This window comes from Gobio gobio (genome assembly GCF_949357685.1).
Source record: "Gobio gobio genome assembly, chromosome: 8".
In the NCBI taxonomy this organism is placed as follows: Eukaryota; Metazoa; Chordata; class Actinopteri; order Cypriniformes; family Gobionidae; genus Gobio; species Gobio gobio.
Window position 1 is genome coordinate 2039403 of NC_137114.1, and position 25755 is coordinate 2065157.

At 38.4% G+C, this 25755-nt stretch overlaps 1 protein-coding gene and 1 long non-coding RNA gene across 2 annotated transcripts; both read left to right on the forward strand.

The window, feature by feature from the left end:
* Positions 1–410: 410 nt before the first annotated feature.
* On the forward strand, positions 411–954 carry LOC307130740. The gene is made up of 3 exons (XR_013817081.1): positions 411–545; positions 650–740; positions 838–954. It is a non-coding gene; the product is annotated as an uncharacterized lncRNA (long non-coding RNA).
* Positions 955–9317: 8363 nt separating this feature from the next.
* Positions 9318–15273, forward strand: LOC307130676 (uncharacterized protein). The gene is made up of 6 exons (XM_079823773.1): positions 9318–10931; positions 11179–11768; positions 11960–12139; positions 12518–12923; positions 13069–13222; positions 15195–15273. Exons 1-4 carry the CDS (start codon positions 10754–10756, stop codon positions 12653–12655), a joined length of 1086 nt encoding a protein of 361 aa, XP_079679899.1. The 5' UTR covers positions 9318–10753; the 3' UTR covers positions 12656–12923; positions 13069–13222; positions 15195–15273.
* The last annotated feature ends 10482 nt before the right edge of the window (positions 15274–25755 follow it).

Sequence of the window (25755 nt, forward strand, 5' to 3'; positions counted from 1 at the left end):
CTAGGCTAGGCTACATCTAAAGGTAAGTCTGCTTTAAAAAAAAAAAATTACACTTCGACATGTACAGAATGTGCGCGTTAAGAAACACGTTCAAATGTGTCTTCTTAACATGTTAAAACTGTGCGTCGACTGTGTGTGTATGCCTGTTACACGACCAGAATGTGCGTGTCTACACATACAAAAGAAACACGTAAAAAATTGCTGCGTTGACACGGAAAACAGGGCGTGTTGAAACGGTCTTAAGTCACGCGTTTCGTATAAAGAGATTTGGCCCCGGGCGCGTTCCATATTAGAGCCCTAGTCCAATGACGTGCGAGGTCGAGGTCATGGCCATGACGTGTAGAAGACGAGCTTTAAGCTTTTTTGTTTTTTTACATTTCCTATGTTTTTTGCTGCTTTCCTTTTTCGCGATCAACTATGACAGGACACCGTCTTCAACCTAATCTCTGCATGGACGCGACAAACTTTTTGGACTCATTTTCAGGAGGCTGTCTTCGTCTTCACAACTCTGAGGCAAACTGCAGGCGCTATGAACCACAGCATGGGTAATGTAACGTTACGATTTAAAGAATATGCTTTTATTCAGCTGTATAAGGAAATGGATGCGTTAATAGATCCGAGCTTAAAACTGCACATTTTGTTTACACAGACTATCCTCGCCTCATAACGAAACCGTGAGCTCTTATCTGCTTGGAGCGATTTCCGCGAGTCCAGATTTAACCGCTGATCAAGACGACATTGTGTGTAACTTAAGTATAACTTCTGTTTTTCTCATTCCTTGTTTAATTTTACCGTGACTGTTTTTATTAATACCAGTCTCATGTAATTGTTTTCCAGCTGCCTGTAAGACGTATTATGAATCGACACGCCGGAGCTTCAGATACAAACAACCTGAACTTACATCGCAGGCGGAAACTGCGAAGTTTAGCTCGGAGTCGATCAAGAAGAAAAAGGGTAAGATTTATTATATTAGATCCGTTTTTTGTCAATGTGAGTATTTTTCAGGTTGCTTATTGTCTTTATGGATTGTATTACAGTTGCTGGAAGCGAGAGTGTGCTGGATGAGGTGGACGTTTGGAAGTCCGCGACCCTTGAACTCATATCTGACGAGGAAGACGGCATTGTTGACGGGGTGTCTGGATGGATTGTGCGGCCACCGCCCTCTCGCAGCCTGGAGCACGCCGAACTTTACATTACATTACGAGACATTACTGCTGCACTGTACATAGTTGTGTGTTTAACAATAAAGCTCTTTCTTTGAGTAAACCGCTGTGTTTTATAAATTAAGCCCTTTCTTTGAATGAACAGCTGTATGCTTATAAATGAAGCCCCTTGTTTGAATAAACGGCACGGTCCGTATAATTTTCCCATATATTCCTTGATGGTATGAATACTTCATAGCACAATAACATTAATATAAAACAAATTATTACAACATAAATTATATATTTATTATTATTATTGGGGTTTACATTTATAATGAGCCAGGGGGACCAATAATGATTGGTTTGCAGTGATCTGCCAACCAATCACGAGGGATTTTTCTTTTTTAAATGTAGTGGCTTCAGCCAATAGTGAGTGAGTAAATTCAAGTCTGGCCGTTGACTCTCTGGTTTCGCTGCTATTCATATGCAAATTAGAGGCGTCGCACCTCCGCGGGCTCTCTCAGCGGGGGGCTCTCCACCTACGTCATGGTTCGTTTACGACAATTTGTGGCACAGACGAACGCGACATTCGCTGCGTTTACGGGGTCGAAAATCCCACTTTTCATGCAGTGTTTTGACACAGTTAATCACCAGATCCTCCTGGCAACTCTCATGAAGATGGGCATCTCAGGAACCGCTCTCCAGTGGTTCAAATCTTACCTCTCAGGTAGGTCCTTCAGGGTGTCATGGAGAGGTGAAGTGTCTAAGTCACATCATCTAGCTACTGGAGTTCCCCAGGGCTCAGTGCTTGGACCACTTCTCTTCTCCATCTACATGTCATCATTGGGTTCGGTCATTCAGAAACATGGCTTTTCCTATCACTGCTGTGCCGACGACACTCAACTCTACTTCTCATTTCAACCTGATGATCCATCGGTTGGTGTTCGTATTGCTGCCTGCCTAACAGACATTTCAGCCTGGATGAAGGAACATCACCTGCAACTCAACCTTGCAAAGACAGAACTGCTTGTGGTCTCAGCCAAACCAGCACTGCATCACAATCTCTCCATTCAGCTAGGATCATCAACCATAACTCCGTCCAGGACAGCCAGGAACCTTGGGGTTGTGATTGATGATCAGCTAAAATTCACTGACCACATTACTGCAACAACCCTGTCCTGCAGATTTGCACTATTCAACATTAGGAAGATTAGACCCTTCATATCAGACAACTATGCCACACAACTACTGGTACAAGCTCTTGTTCTCTCCAGACTGGACTACTGTAATGCTCTTCTTGCGGGCCTTCCGGCATGCACTATCAAACCCTTGCAACTGATCCAGAATGCAGCGGCGAGGTTGGTCTTTAGTGAGCCGAAGAGAGCACACGTCACGCCTCTCCTCATAGGTCTGCACTGGCTACCAATAGCCGCTCGCATTAAATTCAAGGCACTGGTGCTCACCTTCAAAACATCCACTGGCTCTGCACCAATATACCTAAACTCAGTCGTTCAGACTTACACACCCTCCAGGAACTTGCGTTCTGCCAGTGAACGACGCCTTGTGGTGCCATATCAGAGAGGCATGAAATCGCTGTCACAGACCTTTTCCTGGACCGTTCCCACCTGGTGGAATGACCTGCCTATCTCAATTTGTGCGGCTGAGTCTGTAGCCATTTTCAAAAAACGTCTAAAGACACATCTTTTCCAGCAACACCTGACCGATCGAGAATAGCACTTATCATTCTATTCATTGTCTGTCTGTCTAATTTATAAAAAAAAAAAAAAAAAAAAAAACATTCTGTGCTAGACTAACTGAGACTTGTTACAGCACTTGCATATTGCTGATATTGTTGCCCTTCGACTGCTCTAGCTGCTTCTATTGCCCTCATTTGTAAGTCGCTTTGGATAAAAGCGTCTGCTAAATGACTAAATGTAAATGATAAGCACGTTTTCTGTTCATTTACGTCTGCATGGCGGGCGTTCTGTTCTGGCACTCCTCGCCAGACAGTCGCCTTTCCCTCATGAAAAGTAGGACAAATTATTAGTTGGTTAATTTTGTCTCGAAGGTCTCTAGGTTTTTAGCAGCATTCCAACCGGAGCTATACAGGGTAGTGTGGCTCGCAGCTGAGCACGCGGGACCTTTACTGCTAGCTGCGTTTGCATTAGCATGTCGGCTGCGCTTCCTAAGTACCGGGTACGTCAAAAGCCCATTTTTTGTTCTCGTACATTAAATTGGTCTCGATAGGCAGTTGATAGTCGTGTGTGTTTCATGTCGACATCTGAATGTGTGCGTTTCGCGTAATTTTGAAGCATGAGTGGACGTTTGCTGCTAGGTGCGCTAGCATTAGCCCGCCGCCTGCGCTTCGTAAGTACGTCAAAAGCCAATTTTTTGTTCCTCCTCATACATGAAATTTGGTCTCGATAGTCAGTTGGTAGCCGTGTGTGTTTCATGGTAACATTTGAATGTGTACGTTTTGCGTTATTTTGACGCGTGGGTGGACGACAGCCCGTTTGCCCAGCTAAAGTTAGCCCATAAGTTGGGCGTGTGTATGAGTGTGTGTGTGTAAATTAGCCACGTGTGTGTGTATTGTTATAGCTCGCTGTGTTACGTTACCATACAACTGAATGGCAATAATTAAAAGGGGTGATGATTAAGTAGAATTAGATTTCCCCTGTGCATTATAAGACTTTCCATTCCCTAAAGTGGAAAAAGCCGTGAGGAAAACATTGCAGCCCAAAGAGAGTGGCCCATGCAGCCCAAAACAGATTGCTTATTTGAAGGTATCTGAAAAGTGAATGTGCTTCACTGTGCTGATCTGAATTTATTGTTTTCATATTGATTCTGTTCTGATTCTGTCTATCCTTCACTTGGCAAATTCAATCTCTTAAACATGTTGACTTGTAACATTTGTGGCTTTAACGCCCGGTCTTCGACTGATTACTTGAAACAATGCCGAACACACAGAAATAATAATAATGTATTTTTTTTATGTGGCCATAGGGATTGCAGAAGGAAGCTTAACACATACAGTAGCCTTGCTGTGCATATGTCACGAGCACATGTAGACAGTAGGAGCACACAAACATGGAACCGCAATGTGTCTGTACAGTTAAAGTGCTCGTTTAATTTTTGCAGCTGTGAATATGCTGATCTTAAAACTTTAAAGTGTCATTTGAGTGGTCACATAGATGAGGGTTTGACTGTAACATGTCCCTTTGATGGATGTTCAAAGACATTCAATGTAAAGTCATCCTTTTTAACGCATATTTCCAGATACCATAAAGGGTGGGATGTTACCAAGATAGCCCCAGTTCATATATGTGAACTAACAGAACGGTCTTTCCAAGGTGAAGGATCACATGTAGAACCTGTAGAACTTGAAGAACCTGAAAGTTTTAACATTGATGCAGAACAAAGTGATAATTTCTGCAGTGATCAAGTGAAAGACAACTTCACAGAGAGTCTTGCTCAGTTTTACTTGGGTTTACAGGCAAAATATTTGGTCCCAGCCTCCACAATAACAGAAATAGCAAATGAAATGAGAACTATAAGTGATATTCAACAGGAATATACTGTGGATGCACTAGCCCGCGAACTGGGGCAGTATGGTGTTCCAAAGGAGACTGAAACATCTCTTGGGAATAGTGTATACGAGCAGAGCCCTATGCACAAGGCATTACATGAAAAGGGTCATTTAACTACGCAACACAAGAGGCTGAAATATTACAAGTCACACTATGACTATGTTGAACCTGTTGAAGTCTTTCTTGGACGCTGTAAGATTACAAATTTATACATTGTTATTATATATAGGTTCCAAGGTAATAGAATATAACTGAAAACCTTATCTATATTTGTGTTTTACATTTTGAAGTAAACTTGAGGGAGATTACGTCAGGCTGTGTAAGTGGTTGAGACATTAAGTCTTTTGTCTCTATGCAATTTCCTGACTATTTACCATGACAAGTTTAGAGCAATACTGCCTGAGTGATTGGATTAGCATCTATGCAGTTGAATGGCACTGTTATGCTGATTGAATCTGGACAAGGGACACAGTTAAGTAGGGTGTGCCCTTTACCTACACAACATATGCATTTCCTTTGTTTGAATGTCTCCTCCTCTGCTGTATAACCACTCCCCTTGACATGTAGATAAATTGCCTTATTTTGTACTGTTAAAATCAGACTGTTTTCGGACGACCTGCAGCACAGAAGGTTCTCATTAAAAGAATAATTCTGTCTTGATCCGACGTCTCCTGGTCTATTCTTCAACAAACAACTGAAGTTCACAACAGATGGTGCCTTGTGACCCGGATATAGTTTCCAGCTTCCTCACCTAAAATCCAGATTGAAACTTCAAGCTCAAAGAAAAAGATCTGCCTACGTTCCAGACTGGAATCCAGAGCGAAACTTCCAGCTGAACAAAGATTTTCCAGACTGAATCTTTCAACCAAGGGTTGTGGTGAGTGCTGCTCTATCCAAAAGAACCTTAAAAGACCAGTACAAATTTGTTTATCCTCTGGCTGCCAGGGAAGAGTTAACGGACGGCTGTAGGGTTTGGTTAACTAAGTTATCCTCTGTTATCAAACAGAAAAGATTAGCCTCACAAACTAATAATTGTTCTGTTTGAAATAGGGAAGATTAGCATTTAGCTAATATTTGTGTTTTGTGTTACCCTCTAATTCTGTTTGAAATAGGGAAGATTAGCATTTAGCTAATATTTGTGTTACCCTCTAAAAAAAAAAGTTTTGTTTTTTAGGGATGAGTTATCCTCTGTTTTTCAAATAGGGAAGTTATTAGCCTCACAAACTAAAAATTGTTCTGTTTGAAATAGGGAAGATTAGCATTTAGATAATATTTGTGTTTTGTGTTACCCTCTAATTCTGTTTGAAATAGGGAAGATTAGCATTTAGCTAATATTTGTGTTACCCTCTAAAAAGTGTTTTTTAGGGATGAGTTATCCTCTGTTTGTCAAATAGGGAAGTTATTAGCCTCACAAACTAATAATTGTTCTGTTTTAAATAGGGAAGATTAGCATTTAGCTAATATTTGTGTTACCCTCTAAAAAAAAAGTCTGTTTTTTTAGGGATGAGTTATCCTCTGTTTTTCAAATAGGGAAGTTATTAGCCTCACAAACTAATAATTGTTCTGTTTTAAATAGGGAAGATTAGCATAGCTAATATTTGTGTTACCCTCTAAAAAGTGTTTTTTTAGGGATGAGTTATCCTCTGTTTTTCAAGCAGGGAAGATTAACATTTAGTTAATATTTGTGTTGTCCTCTGTTTTTGTCAAAGAAAGTTAACAATAGTTGAGCTGTGTTAACAAAGAAATGATCAGAGAAGTGAGTGTTTGTGTGTGTGGTAACAAAGAAATTCAAAAATGTTTAGGAAGAATCCTAGACTGACCCCCACAACTGAAAAAGGTGGTCTCGCAGCTCCTCTGTGGACAGACAGTGATTTCATATCACAGTTAGGAGTGCAGATGAATTTAATTGTCACCGAGAAAGTTAGACAAAAACTAACTCAGAAATATGAGATCCATCCGGACAAGAATTGGTCGATTGATGAATGTAAAAAAGTTTTAGGAGCATGTATTCGCAAGAACAATGTGAAAGGCATTATTTGTTGTCACAGAGAATTTGGTTTAGCGCTAGCTAGACAACAGTCTCAGCAGATCTCAGAGCTAGAGAAACAGAACGAAGAACTCTGTGCTAGAGTAGCTTCTTTGACTAAGAAATTGAACCTCAACAAAGCGGAAGAGAAAACTGATGTGAATGAAGTTAGTCAGACTGATAACGCTAATCCTGACTTGCAAGCTTTCTTTGAAACAGATGTAGCCATTCAATCAGTATCTGATGTGCCTGTTGATTCAGTGAAATTTAGCGTCACAGCCCCGGACATTGTTCTACAGAGTCCACCAGTCACAAACCCATCCTCATGTATGATGTCAGCAATGACTGAAGTTTTGTTAGAGGATGAAATGACTCATGATTGTGTTACGGTTACAAACGCAACTACGAATGAAATAGCAGAAACTCCCATTGAGAATGCAGAATTGGAGTTGTTTGTTGAGGGTTCAGCTCAAGTGATTGAAGGTAACATTACAGCAGCTGCAGTTTTGTGTCATGGAAGGAAAACCTGGAGTCATGTGTCACACTATAAAGTTGTTCCCCCACCAACAGGGATAGGGTAGGACACGAATCAGTGAGGAGCCCAGGAAAGAACTGAATGCAACAGGCATTCGGGGGCCAAACCTGCGGCGAAGATTCCCTTGTAGGCATCCCCATCCACTAGTCCATCCTTACCTCACTGTTTCTTTAGGTGTCACAGGAATTAAGAAATAGGGAAAGAAGGAACAACAATAGCAGACTCCAATTGAACAGATGAGACAACCCTGATGTTTGCTGTCTTTTAGAACAAATACTGCTCTGTTGTCTTTTGTTTTTCTTTGTGCAGATACCTATTGATGGCTGTCCCCAGACCCATATGCACCGATTCTCACCTGCCTATGAAGCCACAACCTCTGAAGGACAACGAGACCAACTACTGAGTCAACTGTCAAGAAGAAGAATAAAAAAAATAAATTAAAAAAAAATACACAACGCAGAGAATAATCTACGGGAACTTCAGTCTTCCATCAACATGATCAAGATTGCCTTGCTACTAATCATCATGGCCATCGCACAAAGTGTAGACTCCAGAAACAACATATTCTTAGAGCTGATGAATATGTCAAGAAACACCTTGTTTGCTGGAAAGAACGTTTGCATGCCACACCTGCCTTCAGTAGGAGCAGGAATCCCATGGGTGGCACATGATGGGAGGAACGTCTGTATATAACATCCTGCTCAGCCAAGTCAATGGCAGGTGCACCCTGGTTCTCTCCTACCACCAACACAGAAGATGGCTGCATTCAAGGACTCACTTATGCGCAAACATGGTGGTCAAGGACTCTTGAACAAAATCTAACAAGACATTCTTGATCTTTCAGCAAAAATTACATCAGTTGACTGAAGATAATTCTTCATGGTTCGGAAACCTGTAAGGTCAACAAAAGGACTCACAAGGACTGTTCCAACCACAAAAGAATATTACCCGTAATGAACTACACGGACCCTAGTGGCATGTTTGTTTCTGTGGCAGCATGTCATTCGTCACTACAGACAATCAACACAGAGCAAGTGAAATGTGCCTGTAACTTTTTCCAAGTTACATGACTAGAAGATGGGGCTTATGTTAACAAACATAAGCTACAGAATGGACTGATGAAGGTTTAAATTTGTATTATGTGGGAGTTATTAGAACTCCCAAAGGGGGGAATGTAAGATTACAAATTTATACATTGTTATTATATATAGGTTCCAAGGTAATAGAATATAACTGAAAACCTTATCTATATTTGTGTTTTACATTTTGAAGTAAACTTGAGGGAGATTACGTCAGGCTGTGTAAGTGGTTGAGACATTAAGTCTTTTGTCTCTATGCAATTTCCTGACTATTTACCATGACAAGTTTAGAGCAATACTGCCTGAGTGATTGGATTAGCATCTATGCAGTTGAATGGCACTGTTATGCTGATTGAATCTGGACGAGGGACACAGTTAAGTAGGGTGTGCCCTTTACCTACACAACATATGCATTTCCTTTGTTTGAATGTCTCCTCCTCTGCTGTATAACCACTCCCCTTGACATGTAGATAAATTGCCTTATTTTGTACTGTTAAAATCAGACTGTTTTCGGACGACCTGCAGCACAGAAGGTTCTCATTAAAAGAATAATTCTGTCTTGATCCGACGTCTCCTGGTCTATTCTTCAACAAACAACTGAAGTTCACAACAACGCAATCGCAGTGGCCAGAAGAGGCACTATCATTACATCCCAATACTGGAAACCCTCAAAGTAATTCTGAAACAGCAAGGTTTAGATCAGCACAGTCCTAGTTCAAATTCTGAAGATGATGTACTCTGTGATGTCACTGATGGGTGGGCCATCAAATCCAATGCCATGTTTTCCTCAGACCCAGACAGTTTAAAGGTAATGCTCTTTCAGGATGCTTTTGAGGTGGCTTATCCACTCGGATCTGCCAAGACAAAGCATAAAGTATTGGCTGTCTACTTCACACTTGGAAATTTTCATCCACACCAACGATCAACTGTTGATCAGATACAGTTGGCATTGCTCTGTGTAGAGAAAGATTGCAAATACTTTGGAATGGATAAGATTTTCAATAAGCTAGTGTCAGACTTGTGTGAGCTGGAGGAAAGGGGCATATCTTTCAATGGAAAGATATATAAAGGTACTGTTGCGTGCATAATGGGACATAATCTGGGCTCCCACATGATTGGTGGCTTTACAGAAAATTTCAGCACAGCTCAATATTTCTGCAGATACTGTTTGGCAACAAAAAGTGAATTTCAGTCGAACCCTCTCACAGTTTTCACTCATAGAAATCCAGCTGATCATAATGAGACTGTGCGGTTTCTGGAAAGTAACGGTGAAGTACACACTCATCACGGTGTGAAATGTGACAGTGTTTTCAACAAACTGTCCAACTTTCATGTGTGTCAGCCAGGCTTACCAGCTTGTTTAGCTCATGATCTGTTTGAGGGGGTAGTAGATTATGATTTGGCATTGTTTTTGCAGTTCTTAATCAGAACACAAAAGTGGTTCAGTTATGAGGTTCTTAATGAAAGAATCAAATCATTTCCTGGTGAAAGCAGCGACAAGCTAAACACTATTCCCACTACAGGAGCAAGGCTTGGAGGGCATGCAGCCCAAAACAGGTGGCTTTTGAGATTCTTGCCTGTTTTGGTGCATGACACAATTGAAGATGCTGATAATGAAGTATGGGGACTGGTACTACTTCTGAGGGAGCTTGTTGAATTTGTCTGTGCACCTCGGCTCTCAGAGTCACAGATTGCTTTCATGAAGGGACTGATTGAACTGTATGTGAAATTGAGGCAAGAGTTATTTCCAAGAGTTCAACTTAGACCGAAACACCACTATCTGCTTCACTATGCACACTTGACTTTACAATTTGGCCCACTCATATATACTTCGACAATGCGCTTTGAATCAAAACATTCTTATTTTAAAAGGTGCATTAGGGGAAGTAAGAACTTCATAAATGTAACCAAGTCTCTGGCTGAACGGCACCAGTTGCTTCAGGCTTATCAGTCTTGTGGTACCTTGTTTAGTCCCCAGGTTCATGTCTCAGACTCATGACCAGAACATAAAGACAGTGGTTGAAGAATTTGATTTGAACTCAAGTAACTCAGTTGTCACAGAGAGAGTGCAGGTTAAAGGCACTACATATGCAAATGGTATGCTGGTCTTACTGAGCTATGCCAAAGGACAACTGCAGTTAGGACAAATAGCAAGCATTTTTGTAAAAAATGATACTACTGTCCTACTTTTGCTTCGAGGGAAAACTGCCAGCTGGGTACCTGAGCTTGGACTCTATGAACTTGTTCAAAATGCTTCTGACCTGTTTAGTTGCCATGATTTGAACAAATTTGATGATTATCATCCACTTTATTCTTACCAGAGAGGTACTCGGTGGCTCATTCCTCTTAAACACACACCAACATGGAACTTGTGAAAAACTATGTCAAGAAAGCAATGCCATCGCTCAGTAGCGATCAGATGGATACACTCATGGCTAAACTGGAGGAATGACCTATCTGTAGATGACCTGAGCCTTGTGGACCCGGAGGACATTAAAGACACTCTGCCATTCATTCAGTGCAAAAGATTTGTCAGAGCTGTCAAAGCATTGGAAGCAGGTGAGTTTTTGTCCCTCTGTTTTGATGCAAGTTTTCTGAGACTACAAAGGTTGATTAAAAAAAAGAAGGAAAAAAAAGGTTGCCATCAGCTGTACATGGCAATAACTACCCTATAATTGGTTTTCGTAATTACGTCCATTGGTATTCCTGGTGGATCCAAACTGGACATTGAGGACCAATGTATTAATTGATTCGTAACAATCGTGATGTGTTTAATTTATGGAGATGTGTGTCATGTCATCCATAGATTCACAAGCTCCACCGCAGTTCACCAGGCCTGCCCCCTCATCAAAACCTGAGCCACAGAGGTTTCAGCTGCCCTCAACACCACCTGAGACAGCCAACTCCCCATCCCAAGACACATATTCTGTACCATGGCACAAATTTCCCTCAAAAGTCATGGATGACTTGCGTGAAAAGAAGTACATAATGGGGAAAGACCGACGAGAGATGGTTCGGATCGTCGCTGAAGATTACCTCCACAAACACCCAGGAAGACCTGGTAGACAAAAGCTGAGGGAACTCGCCAGTATGATTGTAGGACAATATCCTGCCTCCTTCAAGCTGACAGAGCCGTTTGGAAACAAACCTTTTGCAAAAGATGGTTCTGAAACTGTCTTTCGTCAGCTGGAACACAGAATTAAAAATATGAAGAGGCCACAAAGCTCACTGAAGAGGCGAGCAGGGGGTGAAAATTCAACAAAGAAAAGGCCCAGGAATTCAGATCTGTATGGATGTGTGGCGTGGGATCCAATCATTGAGGGGACTGTGTGTAGAGAAGACCTGCTGTCTAAACGAGATTACTTGAAACGTGCCTTTCAAACCCGGGATCTTCAGGTGGGTCTGCAATCATCCATTATTTTCTTGTGTTGTAAGGACAAATGAAATTGAAGGACACATTGTGAAATTGTAGATCGTCTGACATCACTACGCCCATAGTATATTGAAATTGATACCCTGTTTTATTATTTTAATTGGTTAGTTTGACTAACTGTTCGACTGTTTGACTAACTGCCTCAAATCTTTAGGAGTCATCTGTTCGAAAATTGATGACTGAAACATATCCCATTCAGCGTGAAATCCTCAACGATGCTGATACCCCTATTGGCGTTGTAAAGGACGAGTGGCCGTTCCTGTTTGAAGTTCCTCACCTGTTTGATCATGTATCTAAACTCCTTGGCTTCTCTGTACAAAACAAGCTGGCACAGGTGTGTTGTTACTGTTATTATTATGATTGTGCTGTGCTGCTCCATATGGAGAGAATTTTGTCTTTATTAATCAATCAAAAAAGATTTGCAACCAAAAAGAGAGTTGAGACCAAAAAAGATAATCTGGCAACCCAATAAAATAGAATAAATTGGATGAACAATCAAATAGAATAGATTTGAGACCAAAAATCAGGAAGTGGCAACCAAAAAAGCATAACATTTGAGATCAAAACAGAACAGGTTGCAAATGAAAATGAAATAATTCGATTTCCCCCCCCCCAAAAAATTCTCTCCATAGCTTCATTTTTTGGAGGCCAAACGAAAATGAGTGTTAGTCTTATGTACCTGTACAAAATTAACACCTTGAACCTTGAACAGGAACTTTCCAAAAAAGAAAAGGGGATCAATGACTTCCTTGACTCCAAAGGGATGAAGACGGGCGAAGGTCCAATACAGCTCATCTGTGGCATTGCAAAATACTTCAAGGAAGACTCTTATATTTGCATCCAGTGGTGAACCAAGTAACCAATCACAGTATTAAGTATAGATTCCCCTAATTGTGCTGCTGATATTCTCTATGAACTCTCTCTCTCTATAAACTATTTACATTAATGTCTGTGCTTAATGGCTGCCTCTGTCTGATGAAGACACTAGCAGATAGTCAATTTGCCAGCAGGTTTGTGTGCACTGGAAACATTAATTCATGTGTCATGTCTGTCACCAAACCAGATCTCTGCAGATCCTGAAGTCGAACTCCCAGTGACCCCATGCATCCTAGTCAGAGGTTTGTAGTTAAATATTTTTTGTATCTCAGCGAGCTGTTTTATAAGCTGTTGTTTTGTCGTATTTATTAAAGAAATGTTTTGCTTGCCTTAAAATATAGGATTATTTTTTTTCTTTATCTTTTTTTTTTTTTATCTGTGTTTAAGGTGACCTGCAATTCAAGATTGCTCTTGATGGGTTACTTGTCAATGACCACATCACCTCTCCCATTGTGGCCTTGAGCTACGTCTTCTCCATGTTTTATGTCAGCAACATCCAATACCCACCGGAGATGGCTTTTACTCTCGAATTCATGCAAAGGTAAGCACTCATTATTTGGAAATACTTTGTAAATGTGACTTCGCCGTGCCTTTCTGCACCCTACCTGAAGTACTGAATCTCTGTCATTAAAACAGTGTGTTACAGGGAAAAATTAACAAAATCCACACTCAAAATCCTAAATTCATATAATTTTTGTAATGTATTTTTGAGTAATGACTTTATGAAATTTCAGTGCATAATACCATTAATGAAACTGGAATATTAATGTAGCCTAAATGTGTATATCAAAATTAAAATTTTGTTTAAAACTTGTTTTTACTTCATTCATTTTCTCACTCTTTTCTCACTTTTTGCGTTCATTTTTATTTCCTGTCACTGTGCATACTCGTTTATTGTATAAGACAATAAGACAGTATAAGACAGCTCAACAACCCTTTTATTTAAAGGTTTAAATAGGTTTAAGAGAACACTTTTAATACTTGTTGGACTGAGCAGCCAGCCAAGCGTCGGTAGCACCTAGTCGTGATCACATTCATTTGAATTTCGTTTTAATTGTGAGAAACCCCACTAAAACGTCTATCATAAAAAAAGAATAGATTCCTAAGATTATATTCATAACAGTAAAATAATGTATTTCCTTGCCGATACAGTGATAGAGAGCGCGTTATAGGCTACTCGTAGCTCAAGTCAACAGCGGCTGGCTGAACTGAGCGGCGTGAGTCGCTTGGTGACGTCAACTTCCCTCTTCGATTGATTGGCTACGAGATGCTCTGTCAATCTAGAACTAGTGGACCAATGGTGATGCTAAGACCCGTCCCTGATTTACATGAAACTCGAACTGCAACATTTGGAAACGCAAGCGCAGAATGTGGAAACAAGAGCAAAGGAGAAAAGAGCACAGGCATACAAAAAATGAAAATAAGAGCAGAAAACATGATTTTGTGTGCGATTCAGACAATTTTGAATTCATGATTCAGTTTTGAGCAATATAATTTTAAACTTGTTTAAACGTTTGACTCGCTCTTATTATTTTTATTTCTGTGACCGCGTTGTTTGTGATTCTGGTTAACTTTGCATAGATTTTTCAGTTTTGTGCGTTATATTTTCACAGTTTTTAAAATTTTGATTCACGCTTATTATTTTGTTATGCGTGATCGCAATTCAATTGGCGGGAATCTGATCCCATAGGAAACATGCTTTTTGCTTTACATAGTGTCCCAAGTCAATCAAAAACAAAACAAACATAACATGATTCTATTTGGGAAATGGAGCAAAAACATATTTTTCTTAGAATGGTTTCTTGACACAAAATTCATTTGAGCTATCTCTTTAAAACCATTAGCACCTGAGACCAGGTTATGTCAGTGGTGGTCAAACCTTTTCATGTCAAAGACACACAAACTGAAATGTATTTGGCTGCAGACTCCAACTTAAAATATGTTGTTCCAGGGACCCCCTCCAGAAGCAAAGACTAAAATCATATTCATTTAAAAAATAATACATGCTGGATTCATGCCCAAATGTTAATACTTTGATGTGTAACATGCACTGAATGTCACAGTTGCTCCACTCCATGTTTGAGTAACCTCCAGGACAGTCCGTGTTCAAATGTGCTGTTACACCTTTTGATAGGACGATGTCAACTGTGTTTTCTATCCCCTTCTGTGTTCTGTGCATTTATAATATCCCTGCACACATGTTGAGGATGCATGCTGTCATGTGTTGGTGATAAGCAGATTTCTCGCCCTTGCAAACATTTCTGTATATGCGCAGTGTGAATGCATGTGTCTTGAAAAGACAAAGGAAGAGATAAGCTTAGCCACTGGCACCATCACCACAACAACATTGGGTACTAGACAGATGGTGAACTAGAATGATAGAGAGGTTCACACATAGGGGCATATTGAAGAAAACAAATGTATGATTTTATTGAACTGCTCCACTCCTGTCAAGCCACACTACACGTGCAAACTTTGTCTGCATCACACTATTATTATAATTTTTTTCTCAGAGTTTTCTTTGGGATCAATCCTGAGCGAGGCTCCAAGGCAGAGAAGAAGGGGAAGAAACGGCACTTCATTCCTCCCCAGGTGTGCAAGCTGGTTTCTCAGCTGAAGGAATTTGAATGCAAGCAGAAGGAATCTGAGTGGGCCATTTGAGCTGTTCTCAAAGCTCAGAAAATACCTTTTTGGACTGAATGTACACACACACACACACACACACACACACACACACACACACACACACACACACACACACACACACACACACACACACACACACACACACATCCAAAAACATGGGGCTTGGGAGTAGAAATACAGATTTTTACAGTATTATGTGAGTTCAGATGTTTTAACTAGATGCCCACAACACACATGCTGCAGTTTCAAATCCCCATGTTAAGGGGGAGGGAAGGTGGGCGATATTTGTCATTCCAGGTAGAGCTTTGCCTGTCAATGTGGAGTTGGAGGTGTAAGTTTTAAGTTTTATTTTTGTGCAGAAATGTCTTTATGGCATGTTGCACAGAGTCATCCTTCTAAGGTCATGGTTGTTATTGCTGCATTGATGTTTTATAGAAAAGTTGTATAATGTAATACTTCTAATGTTCTATTTGTTTTTTTGTAGAAAGGTCAGACACTGATTGCAGAGCTCTGCCTGTCAGTGTGGTATGTGGAGTTGGAGGTGTAGGTTTCTGCATCCTCCTGGAGGGGGCTCCTCATTTTGCACTGACAGGTGAGACAGCAACAGCAATGCTGGCAGTTTTATTGTCTTATTTTGTCAATGTCTTTAACAAATCCATTTGTTATTAATGCCTGTCAGTCTGTGGGTGCTAAAAAGTTGCTAGATTTGGCAGCTCCCTGTTAAAGGACATGGCTGAAGTTCTTTGAGAGAACATCTGGTTTATGTATGTAAAATTGCTCTGAATGTGAAAGTGATGTTCTGAATGTTTTAATGGTTGTAATGTAAATATTGCAATTCATTCACCACAAAAAGTGCAATCACTTTAAAGCACTGGCAGCTGTTAAAGGAAATAAATAATTGTTGTGATTCTACATTTGTGCTTTATTGATGATAAATGGTATAAAGAACTGTATGGAATTAAACATTTTAGGATGACTGAAGTGTCCGTAAATGGTACGGATTGAGTACTTTAATAATACGGAATATTACATTTTCGGTTTGATGGAAGTGTCCGTAAATGGTAAAGAAAAAGTCTGGTAAATCTACGGAAATATCTGTTATAGGGTTTACGGAATTGTCCGTACAATAATGCAAAAATTTACGGAAAATACGGAATTTTCCATTTTAGGTTTGACGGAAGTGTCCGTCAATGGTACAGAAAAACTTAGGTAAATCTACGTAAATATCCGTTTTAAGGTTTACGGAAGTGCCCGTACAATAACGGAAAAAGTGCTGGTAATTAATTACCAGCACTTTTTCCGTTTTTTAACGGAACTTTTTTTAACAGTGTAGTTACTAATTATTACCATAAAATAAAAGTTACTTTGTGATATCCACAAAAGTGCTACCCATACTTACTCTGATATAACACACTTACATTACCTTGCAGTTCAATATAATGTATATCAATTAGATTACTTAATATGCATTTTGTCCATGTCACCCATCCCGTTGGTCCAACAAACTTTATCCATGGATGACAATAACGTACACATAATTTAAAAAAAAATGTACGTGGCATGTCGATAATTATAATTTATTTTTGTTTTGTCTGTAGTAAAAATGCCAGGTGGATCCACTTTTCGGCAATGCGCCCACTGCCTGAAGAAGATCAACTGTGCAAATCGAAGATGCACCAAGGTAAATAATGTACAAATAATGCTATTGTACTGTCTAACTGCTAATCCCCATTTTTATGCATTAAAGCCAGAGTCATTAAGTCCAATTCAAATGAACTTTATTTTCATCAAATATCTCAGTATTTGTTGGCCAAACAATACAGTGACAAATAAACTGGAGTTTGCAGTGGATACATTATGTTCGTCATACAAAAAACAGAAAGAGTTTTGTTTTGATACACTATGAATTTTCATCATAGTAGGTATTTTTCAAAATGTTTAATTTCCAACCTGTTGATATTGAATGTTTGACTGTTGGTTCTTTTAGTTACATCCTCTTACAAGACTATTTAACATTGAATCTTTCTATTACAGACAAATTACATTTTTCTATTGTGGTGGTTCTCAACTGTGGTCAATCAGTTCATTGAGATTATCCATATTTTATTTTATCCATATATTATCCATATATTAAGGTATAATGTCTGTGGCCACATAATGGACATTCATATTTTCCGGTGCATTGACTCAACTGCATATTTAGTCTGTCTGTTCAATTAGTTGCATTCACTTGGCATCCAAGTCATTATTAAGGCCCTTGTTAAAGGGTTAGTTCACCCAAAAATGAAAATTCTGTCATTAATTACTCACCCTCATGTCGTTGGACACCTGTAAGACCTCCATTCATCTTCAGACACAAATGAAGATATTTTAGTTGAAAGCTGATGGCTGAGAAAGGCTTCAGACAGGCCTCCATTTGCATTCAGTACATTGACACTTCCAAGATCCACGAAAGGCACTTAAAACGTCGTTACAAAGTCCATCTCACCACAGTGGCTCTACAATAATTTTACGATGCGACGACAATAGTTTTTGTGCGCAAAAAAGAATCAAAATAACACCTTTATCCAACTTGTTCTCGACTTCCGTGTATGCCTCCATGACGCATGTGCGAGAATATGACGTAGATCCGGCGTTCGGACATATGACCCAGAAGCGATTTGTTTACAAGCAGAGGAAGTCGCGCGTATCTCAGCTGTTGAATTCTACATTGATCGTGCTTTAGGTCTCGGCGTAGTTCTCAAAATCAGGCTAAAGTGTGCATTTCATGGATTCCCGAACGCCGGATCCGAAAATCACAATTTCATATTCAGTAGGAATGGGGTGATCTCCTTATCACACAATATGATTGGATACACAATATGAGGTTCACAATTAAATACAAACACAATACAATGTAATAAATAAATCGTCAATGACAACTAAATTATACCTGTACAGAATTATGTTTATTTTTGACAAATCTTTGTAATGTAAACAGTTTAAAATGTCATTACAAAGTGACAATTATATAATTTGATATTAATATAAAATCTCTTCAGCGTTCCGCTTTCTTCACCACATTCTGTCAGGGAAATATATAGAAACTGAACAGAGGCCATTTCTTATATTTAACATATTTCAGAAATTAAATACATGATTTCTGTATGTTTTATTTTGCCATTTCTTTCAGCCTAAAGACCTGGCCCCCATCTTGGGAACCGCAGGAGAACATAGGAATGACTGTGTCATAAAGGAAGGTCTGCTAAAATGACTGTTGTCCCATTGCTGGTTCCAACTTCCAAGAAACAAAAAAGAAAATGTGGCCATGTGGACAACAATAAAGTTCTACTGTTCTTCTAATGAATTGAGTACACAAAATAAAAATGATTTGTTTATACATCTCTGCTTCATTATTCAAAATGTCTCATTAATTCAGTGCCAATCAAAATTCATCAAAGTCAGACAGTTTAGGTTCTGTGTGTTTTCATTGTAACTGGTCAGGATCTAATGGATGCTGCGTTGCTGATCAGTTGATTAATCTAACCTCAACATGTGCTGTGATCTGTCCTGCCAATGTAATCAAAACAAAAAAACATTAAACATGATGTTTTTGGACAATAAACACTGTTTTCGTAGAAGCTTCTGTCTAAGTAACCTTTTAAAGTCTTGTAGTACTCAAGGTATAACCAGCTTTGGTGTAATGAATAACCTTACAGTTATTATAGCCATGTTTTCAACCATTGCCATAGCAATTATTCACAGCACACCTGAGAAGTCAATAAAAAAAGTAATTCACTTAATAAATGGTTAATACAATGATTTTACTGTTATAATCAGCCAGACAATGTGTCAGGTTCTGACATAACAGGTAAGTTAACGTTAGGCGTTATTGGCTTGAAATGCTCCAGATTCAGGCCTATGTAACGTTAGATGAACAGCTTTTCTCGTAGTTTTCTCTTCCCATTGGATGCTTTCTAGCGACAAATGTTTATTTAGACAAAACTAAAGATACAGATAATATACATTCACTGAACGAAGATTATCTTTAGTTCATTGTTTATTTTATTTTATTATTTTGTTTTTTTTATTGACAAAAAACAGCAAAATACAAAACTCTCGTAGGGGAAAGAGAGTATACACATACCAAAATGTAGTCAAAATACAAAAGTTAATAACTAAACAGAAAACAACAACAGAACAAAAAAAACTAAAAAAGGGGGCTATTTATAAACACAAGTCATTGTCAAAAAGGCTATTTTTTCCCCTTTTCCATTTTTTCTCTTATTTTTGACTTTATACACACAATTCTGACTTTATACACATAATTCTGACTTTATACACACAATTCTGACTTTATATCACACAATTCAAATCTGACTATCACACAATTCTGACTTTATATCACACAATTTTGACTTTATACACATAATTCTGACTTTATACACACAATTCTGACTTTATATCACACAATTCAAATCTGACTATCACACAATTCTGACTTTATACACATAATTCCGACTTTATACACACAATTCTGACTTTATGTCACACAATTCAAATTTGACTATCACACAATTCTGACTTTATATCACACAATTCTGACTTTATACACGCAATTCTGACTTTATACACACAATTCTGACTTTATATACACAATTCTGACTTTATACACGCAATTCTGACTTTATACACGCAATTCTGACTTTATACACACAATTCTGACTTTATATACACAATTCTGACTTTATACACGCAATTCTGACTTTATACACGCAATTCTGACTTTATATACACAATTCAAATCTGACTATCACACAATTTAAATCTGACTATCACACAATTCTGACTTTATACACGCAATTCTGACACACAATTCTGACTTTATACACGCAATTCTGACTTTACACACACAATTCTGACTTTATATCTCACAATTCAATTATGGATGCTTTCTAGCGACAAATGTGCAGTTTATTTAGACAAAACTAAAGATACAGATAATATACATTCACTGAACGAAGATTATCTTTAGTTCGTTGTTGTTTTTTTATTTTATTTATTTGTTTTTTTATTGACAAAAAACAGCAAAATACAAAACTCTCGTAGGGGAAAGACAGTATACACATACCAAAATGTAGTCAAAATACAAAAGTTAATAACTAAACAGTAAACAACAATAGAACAAAAAAAAACTAAAAAAGGGGGCTATTTATAAACACAAGTCATTGTCAAAAAGGCTATTTTTTCCCCTTTTCCATTTTTTCTCTTTTTTTGACTTTATACACACAATTCTGACTTTATACACATAATTCTGACTTTATACACACAATTCTGACTTTATATCACACATTTCAAATCTGACTATCACACAATTCTGACTTTATATCACACAATTCTGACTTTATACACATAATTCTGACTTTATACACACAATTCTGACTTTATATCACACAATTCAAATTTGACTATCACACAATTCTGACTTTATATCACACAATTCTGACTTTATACACGCAATTCTGACTTTATACACACAATTCTGACTTTATACACAGTTCAAATCTGACTATCACACAATTCTGACTTTATACACATAATTCTGACTTTATACACACAATTCTGACTTTATATCACACAATTCAAATTTGACTATCACACAATTCTGACTTTATATCACACAATTCTGACTTTATACACGTAATTCTGACTTTATACACACAATTCTGACTTTATACACAGTTCAAATCTGACTATCACACAATTCTGACTTTATACACGCAATTCTGACTTTATACACACAATTCTGACTTTATACACAGTTCAAATCTGACTATCACACAATTCTGACTTTATACACGCAATTCTGACTTTATACACACAATTCTGACTTTATACACAGTTCAAATCTGACTATCACACAATTCTGACTTTATACACACAATTCTGACTTTATACACGCAATTCTGACTTTATATACACAATTCAAATCTGACTATCACACAATTTAAATCTGACTATCACAAAACTCTGACTTTATACACGCAATTCTGACTTTATACACACAATTCTGACTTTATATACACAATTCTGACTTTATACACGCAATTCTGACTTTATACACGCAATTCTGACTTTATATACACAATTCAAATCTGACTATCACACAATTTAAATCTGACTATCACACAATTCTGACTTTATACACGCAATTCTGACACGCAATTCTGACACGCAATTCTGACTTTATACACGCAATTCTGACTTTACACACACAATTCTGACTTTATATCTCACAATTCAATTATGGATGCTTTCTAGCGACAAATGTGCAGTTTATTTAGACAAAACTAAAGATACAGATAATATACATTCACTGAACGAAGATTATCTTTAGTTCGTTGTTGTTTTTTTATTTTATTTATTTGTTTTTTTTATTGACAAAAAACAGCAAAATACAAAACTCTCGTAGGGGAAAGAGAGTATACACATACCAAAATGTAGTCAAAATACAAAAGTTAATAACTAAACAGAAAACAACAACAGAACAAAAAAAACAAAAACAAAAAAAAGGAAAGGGGCTATTTATAAACACAAGTCATTGTCAAAAAGGCTATTTTTTCCCCTTTTCCATTTTTTCTCTTTTTTGACTTTATACACACAATTCTGACTTTATACACATAATTCTGACTTTATACACACAATTCTGACTTTATATCACACAATTCAAATCTGACTATCACACAATTCTGACTTTATATCACACAATTCTGACTTTATACACATAATTCTGACTTTATACACACAATTCTGACTTTCTGAAAAATTCTGAAAAAACTAAAAATCCTCCGTTGTTTGCAACAGAGTTTTGAGTTAGCGTAATCAATCATGTCCATTTTCAATGAAATATCGATTCTAATCCGTGTCTGGCAAACTCCCCCTGCTAGAATAGTTTCTCCCACGTGAAATGGTTCAACCCTCGTCTCTCTCCTTCAATCAGAGACTCTTCTGGGATGCATAATATAGAGGAAGTGCCTTACAGGCTTGGTGAGCTGTCAATCATTGCGCCCATGGTTTTCGTTGGATAAAGGCACTCGGTGCCCAGCCAATGCCTTTCCAACAAAGGTTTGATTGATGGACTTAGTAACCAATCAAAAGCCATTATCTTGCGCAGTTTACGTAAGTAGGCTTTGGTGAATACTGTTTGTGCGCTGGCTGTGCGTTCTCCATGGCGCAACTGCAGTGGAGCACGCAGACTCTTACTGACAGTTCTCATCAGCTAAATTAGTTTTTTACACTTTGTAATCTCTGTAAATAGTTGCTTTAGTTTTTCAGTAACTGTTTATCCATTATAATTAGTAGTTTATTGCAGTTTATTGCAGATTTATTTGAATGAAAAACTACTCTTTACAATAGCAAATGTTCTGAAATAAATGGCCTTTTTGAAATGACGCCTAGACTTTTCTTGACATAAAAGCTCACAGAAGCCACATTACTGAGAGAATCATCCTCATATTTGAATCATGACATGATTAGACATTCAGTTTTATATTTAAGTTATTTTCAGGCTCTTAACATTAAATTATAATATTTTTTTCCCTAAGTGAAAAAAAACAAAAAAAAACGTGAGTCACTTACATGTATATTTACATGTATATTACTCTGTTCCCATATTACTTTGAGTTATTATGACTCTTGGGTAGCAATATTTCAAGTGTCTAGTTTAAAATAAGACCAGGTTTATGAATATAGACCATAGGGTTTAAGAGCTGCAGACATTTTCATTTGGGTATATCGTTTTCAAAGAATTCTCAAAAATGGGGCGCTTCCATAAGTCCAGAAGTGAAATAAAAATGTGTAAATGTATAGGTGTGTGGGTGTGAGTGTGTGTGTGTGCATAAGCAAATTAACCATTAATTATTTATTATTACCATCTTCATTGCCATCACCGCCACCACCTCCACCATACTGCCCTCATTGTATTAGTCTCCTTCTCCTTCCCCCTTTTTTTTTTTCTTTTTTCTCCTATGTAATGATTACCATTGATTACCATTGCCACCACTCCATAGACAAATCAATTTTAGATAGTGAATTAGTAATAGAGGATAATATATAAGATAACCCTCCCCCCACATCTATTTAGTCCCTATTTTCTCCTATACTTTTTTTTATTTTATTTTTTAATTTTTTTTATGTTGTGTGTAATGTCTATGGTGCATTAAAAGAAGGGGTACAGTGTGAGAGTGTCTCAACTTGGGACAGAGATGCTGTCCTAGGGAAACCACTTCTCTCCTGTCTTTCCTGCCTGAGTGTTTATGAGGTTTTTTAGTGTATATACACATACATATATACACACACTTTTTTTTTTTTTCCTTCTTCCTTCTCTCTCTTCTACGTTGTGGTGCATTAAAAACACATGAAAAGATTAGGGGGGAATTGGAAATAATCAATTGATTTAACTACAGCAGTAGTGGTAACAATGAAAACCAGGTTAGTAATTCCAAAACAGCAATAATAATAATAATAATAATGATAATGATGATGGCAATGGTGATGATGATGGCAATGGTGATAACAATGATGAGAGCAACGACAATAACAACAACAATTACGTCCATAAAAAATAATACTAGTAATCATAACACTAACAGTGATGAAAATAATGACAATGATGACAATAATAACAAAAATGCAGTAATATCCGTGGGTTGATTAAAAGGTGGAAGGAATCAGAGTTGAGAGGATAGAAGGAATTCATAGTTGTAAGAGGTCAAAAAGTATTGGATGGCAGAGGTCGGTTTCAGATGCGTAATTATAAGGGGGAGATGTGTATTCCATCGAAATGAAGTCTGTAATATGGTTTTTCCAGTGGTTAATGTGTATTTTGTTACGTGTTTTCCAGTTCATGAAGATAGTTTTCTTGGCGATGGTTAGAGCTGTGAGGAGCATTTTATAGTTTATATTTTTTTTTATCAGAAATTATTGTGAGGTCCCCCAGCAAGCAAAGAGAGGGCGATAGTGGGATGCGGCAGCCCACTTTATTAGATAGTGATTGTGTGACCTCTTCCCAAAAGTGTTTGATTGGAGTGCAGTGCCAGTTTGCATGTATGTATGTATCTGTAGCTTTCTGATTGCAATGTGTGCAGACTTCTGATGTGAAACCCATTTTAGCTAATCTATTGCCCGTGTAATGTGTTCTATGAAGTGTTTTGTATTGTATTAGTTGAAGACTAGCATTTTTGGACATGTGATAGATGTTTTTACAGATTTGGGTCCAGAAGTTGGCATCAGGAGCTATTGAGATATCGTTTTCCCATTTAATTGTTGGTAAGTATGTGGTCTGAGGTTGATTTGAAATGATTTTGTATATTTTTGAGAGAAGTTTCTTTGGAGAGGAAATGTTAACCAAGTCTGATATTGCCGGTGGAAGTTCTAAATGTATGGCTCTGATATTTATTTTTGCCAGAACAGAAGATTTGAGTTGAAGGTATTTTAAAAATTCATTGCTCCTGATGCCAAACTCCTGGGCCAATTGCGGAAATGTTGTAAATGTGTTAAACTTGAAAATATGGTTAATGTGGGTGATGCCCTTTTCAGCCCATGTGCGAAAATTCAGTATTTTTTTATTGCTTATGAAGTCACGGTTGTTCCACAGTGGGGTGAGGTTAGATGTAGCTAGTATAGAATTTGTGATTTGGTGAAATTTCCACCAGGCTGTCAGAGTGGAAGCTATAGTTACAGCATTAAAACGTCTCCGGTTACGTATGAAACCTAGGTTCCCTGAGAACAGGTAACGAGACGCTGCGTCAGCTTGACGCTACGGGGAACGCCTTCAGTGTGACAGGTGTCTGAATCACAATCGAATCACGTCAATCCTATTGACCGGCGACAGCCCATGACGTCATCAAAGTGCGACCAGGAAGTATATAAGGGCGCCTTACCAACATGACACCGCCTCTTCGTCTGAAGGGACTGTTCGGCGGGCAGGCCCTGAGGCATGGCAAAGCGAAGCAGCGTCTCGTTCCCTGTTCTCAGGGAACCTAGGTTACATACGTAACCGGAGACGTTCCCTTTCGAAAGGGAACTCGCGCTGCGTCAGCTTGACGCTACGGGGAACGAAATACCAACGCCGCCATGCCGAGGGGAGTGCATGCCCACTGGCAGTGACAACTGTCAGGACAAGCAAATTCAAAAGAAATGCCTGAACCACTCCCCCTCGGGTCACACAAGGCTGTCAGTGACAGCATTCCCTACAGCCATAGCCCAAGCTATAAGCCTCGTCAGGAACCTTAGTGCGGCTGCACCAGGTCCTATTCAGGCCGCTCAAAGGCCTGGAACCAACCCATTCAAAGGAAGGGGGCTCCTTTAAGGGAATGTGGCTAGGGGGCCCTAGGGCGCCCCAGCCAGCCACTATTCGGGAAGAAATCACCGAATGCCACTATATAGACC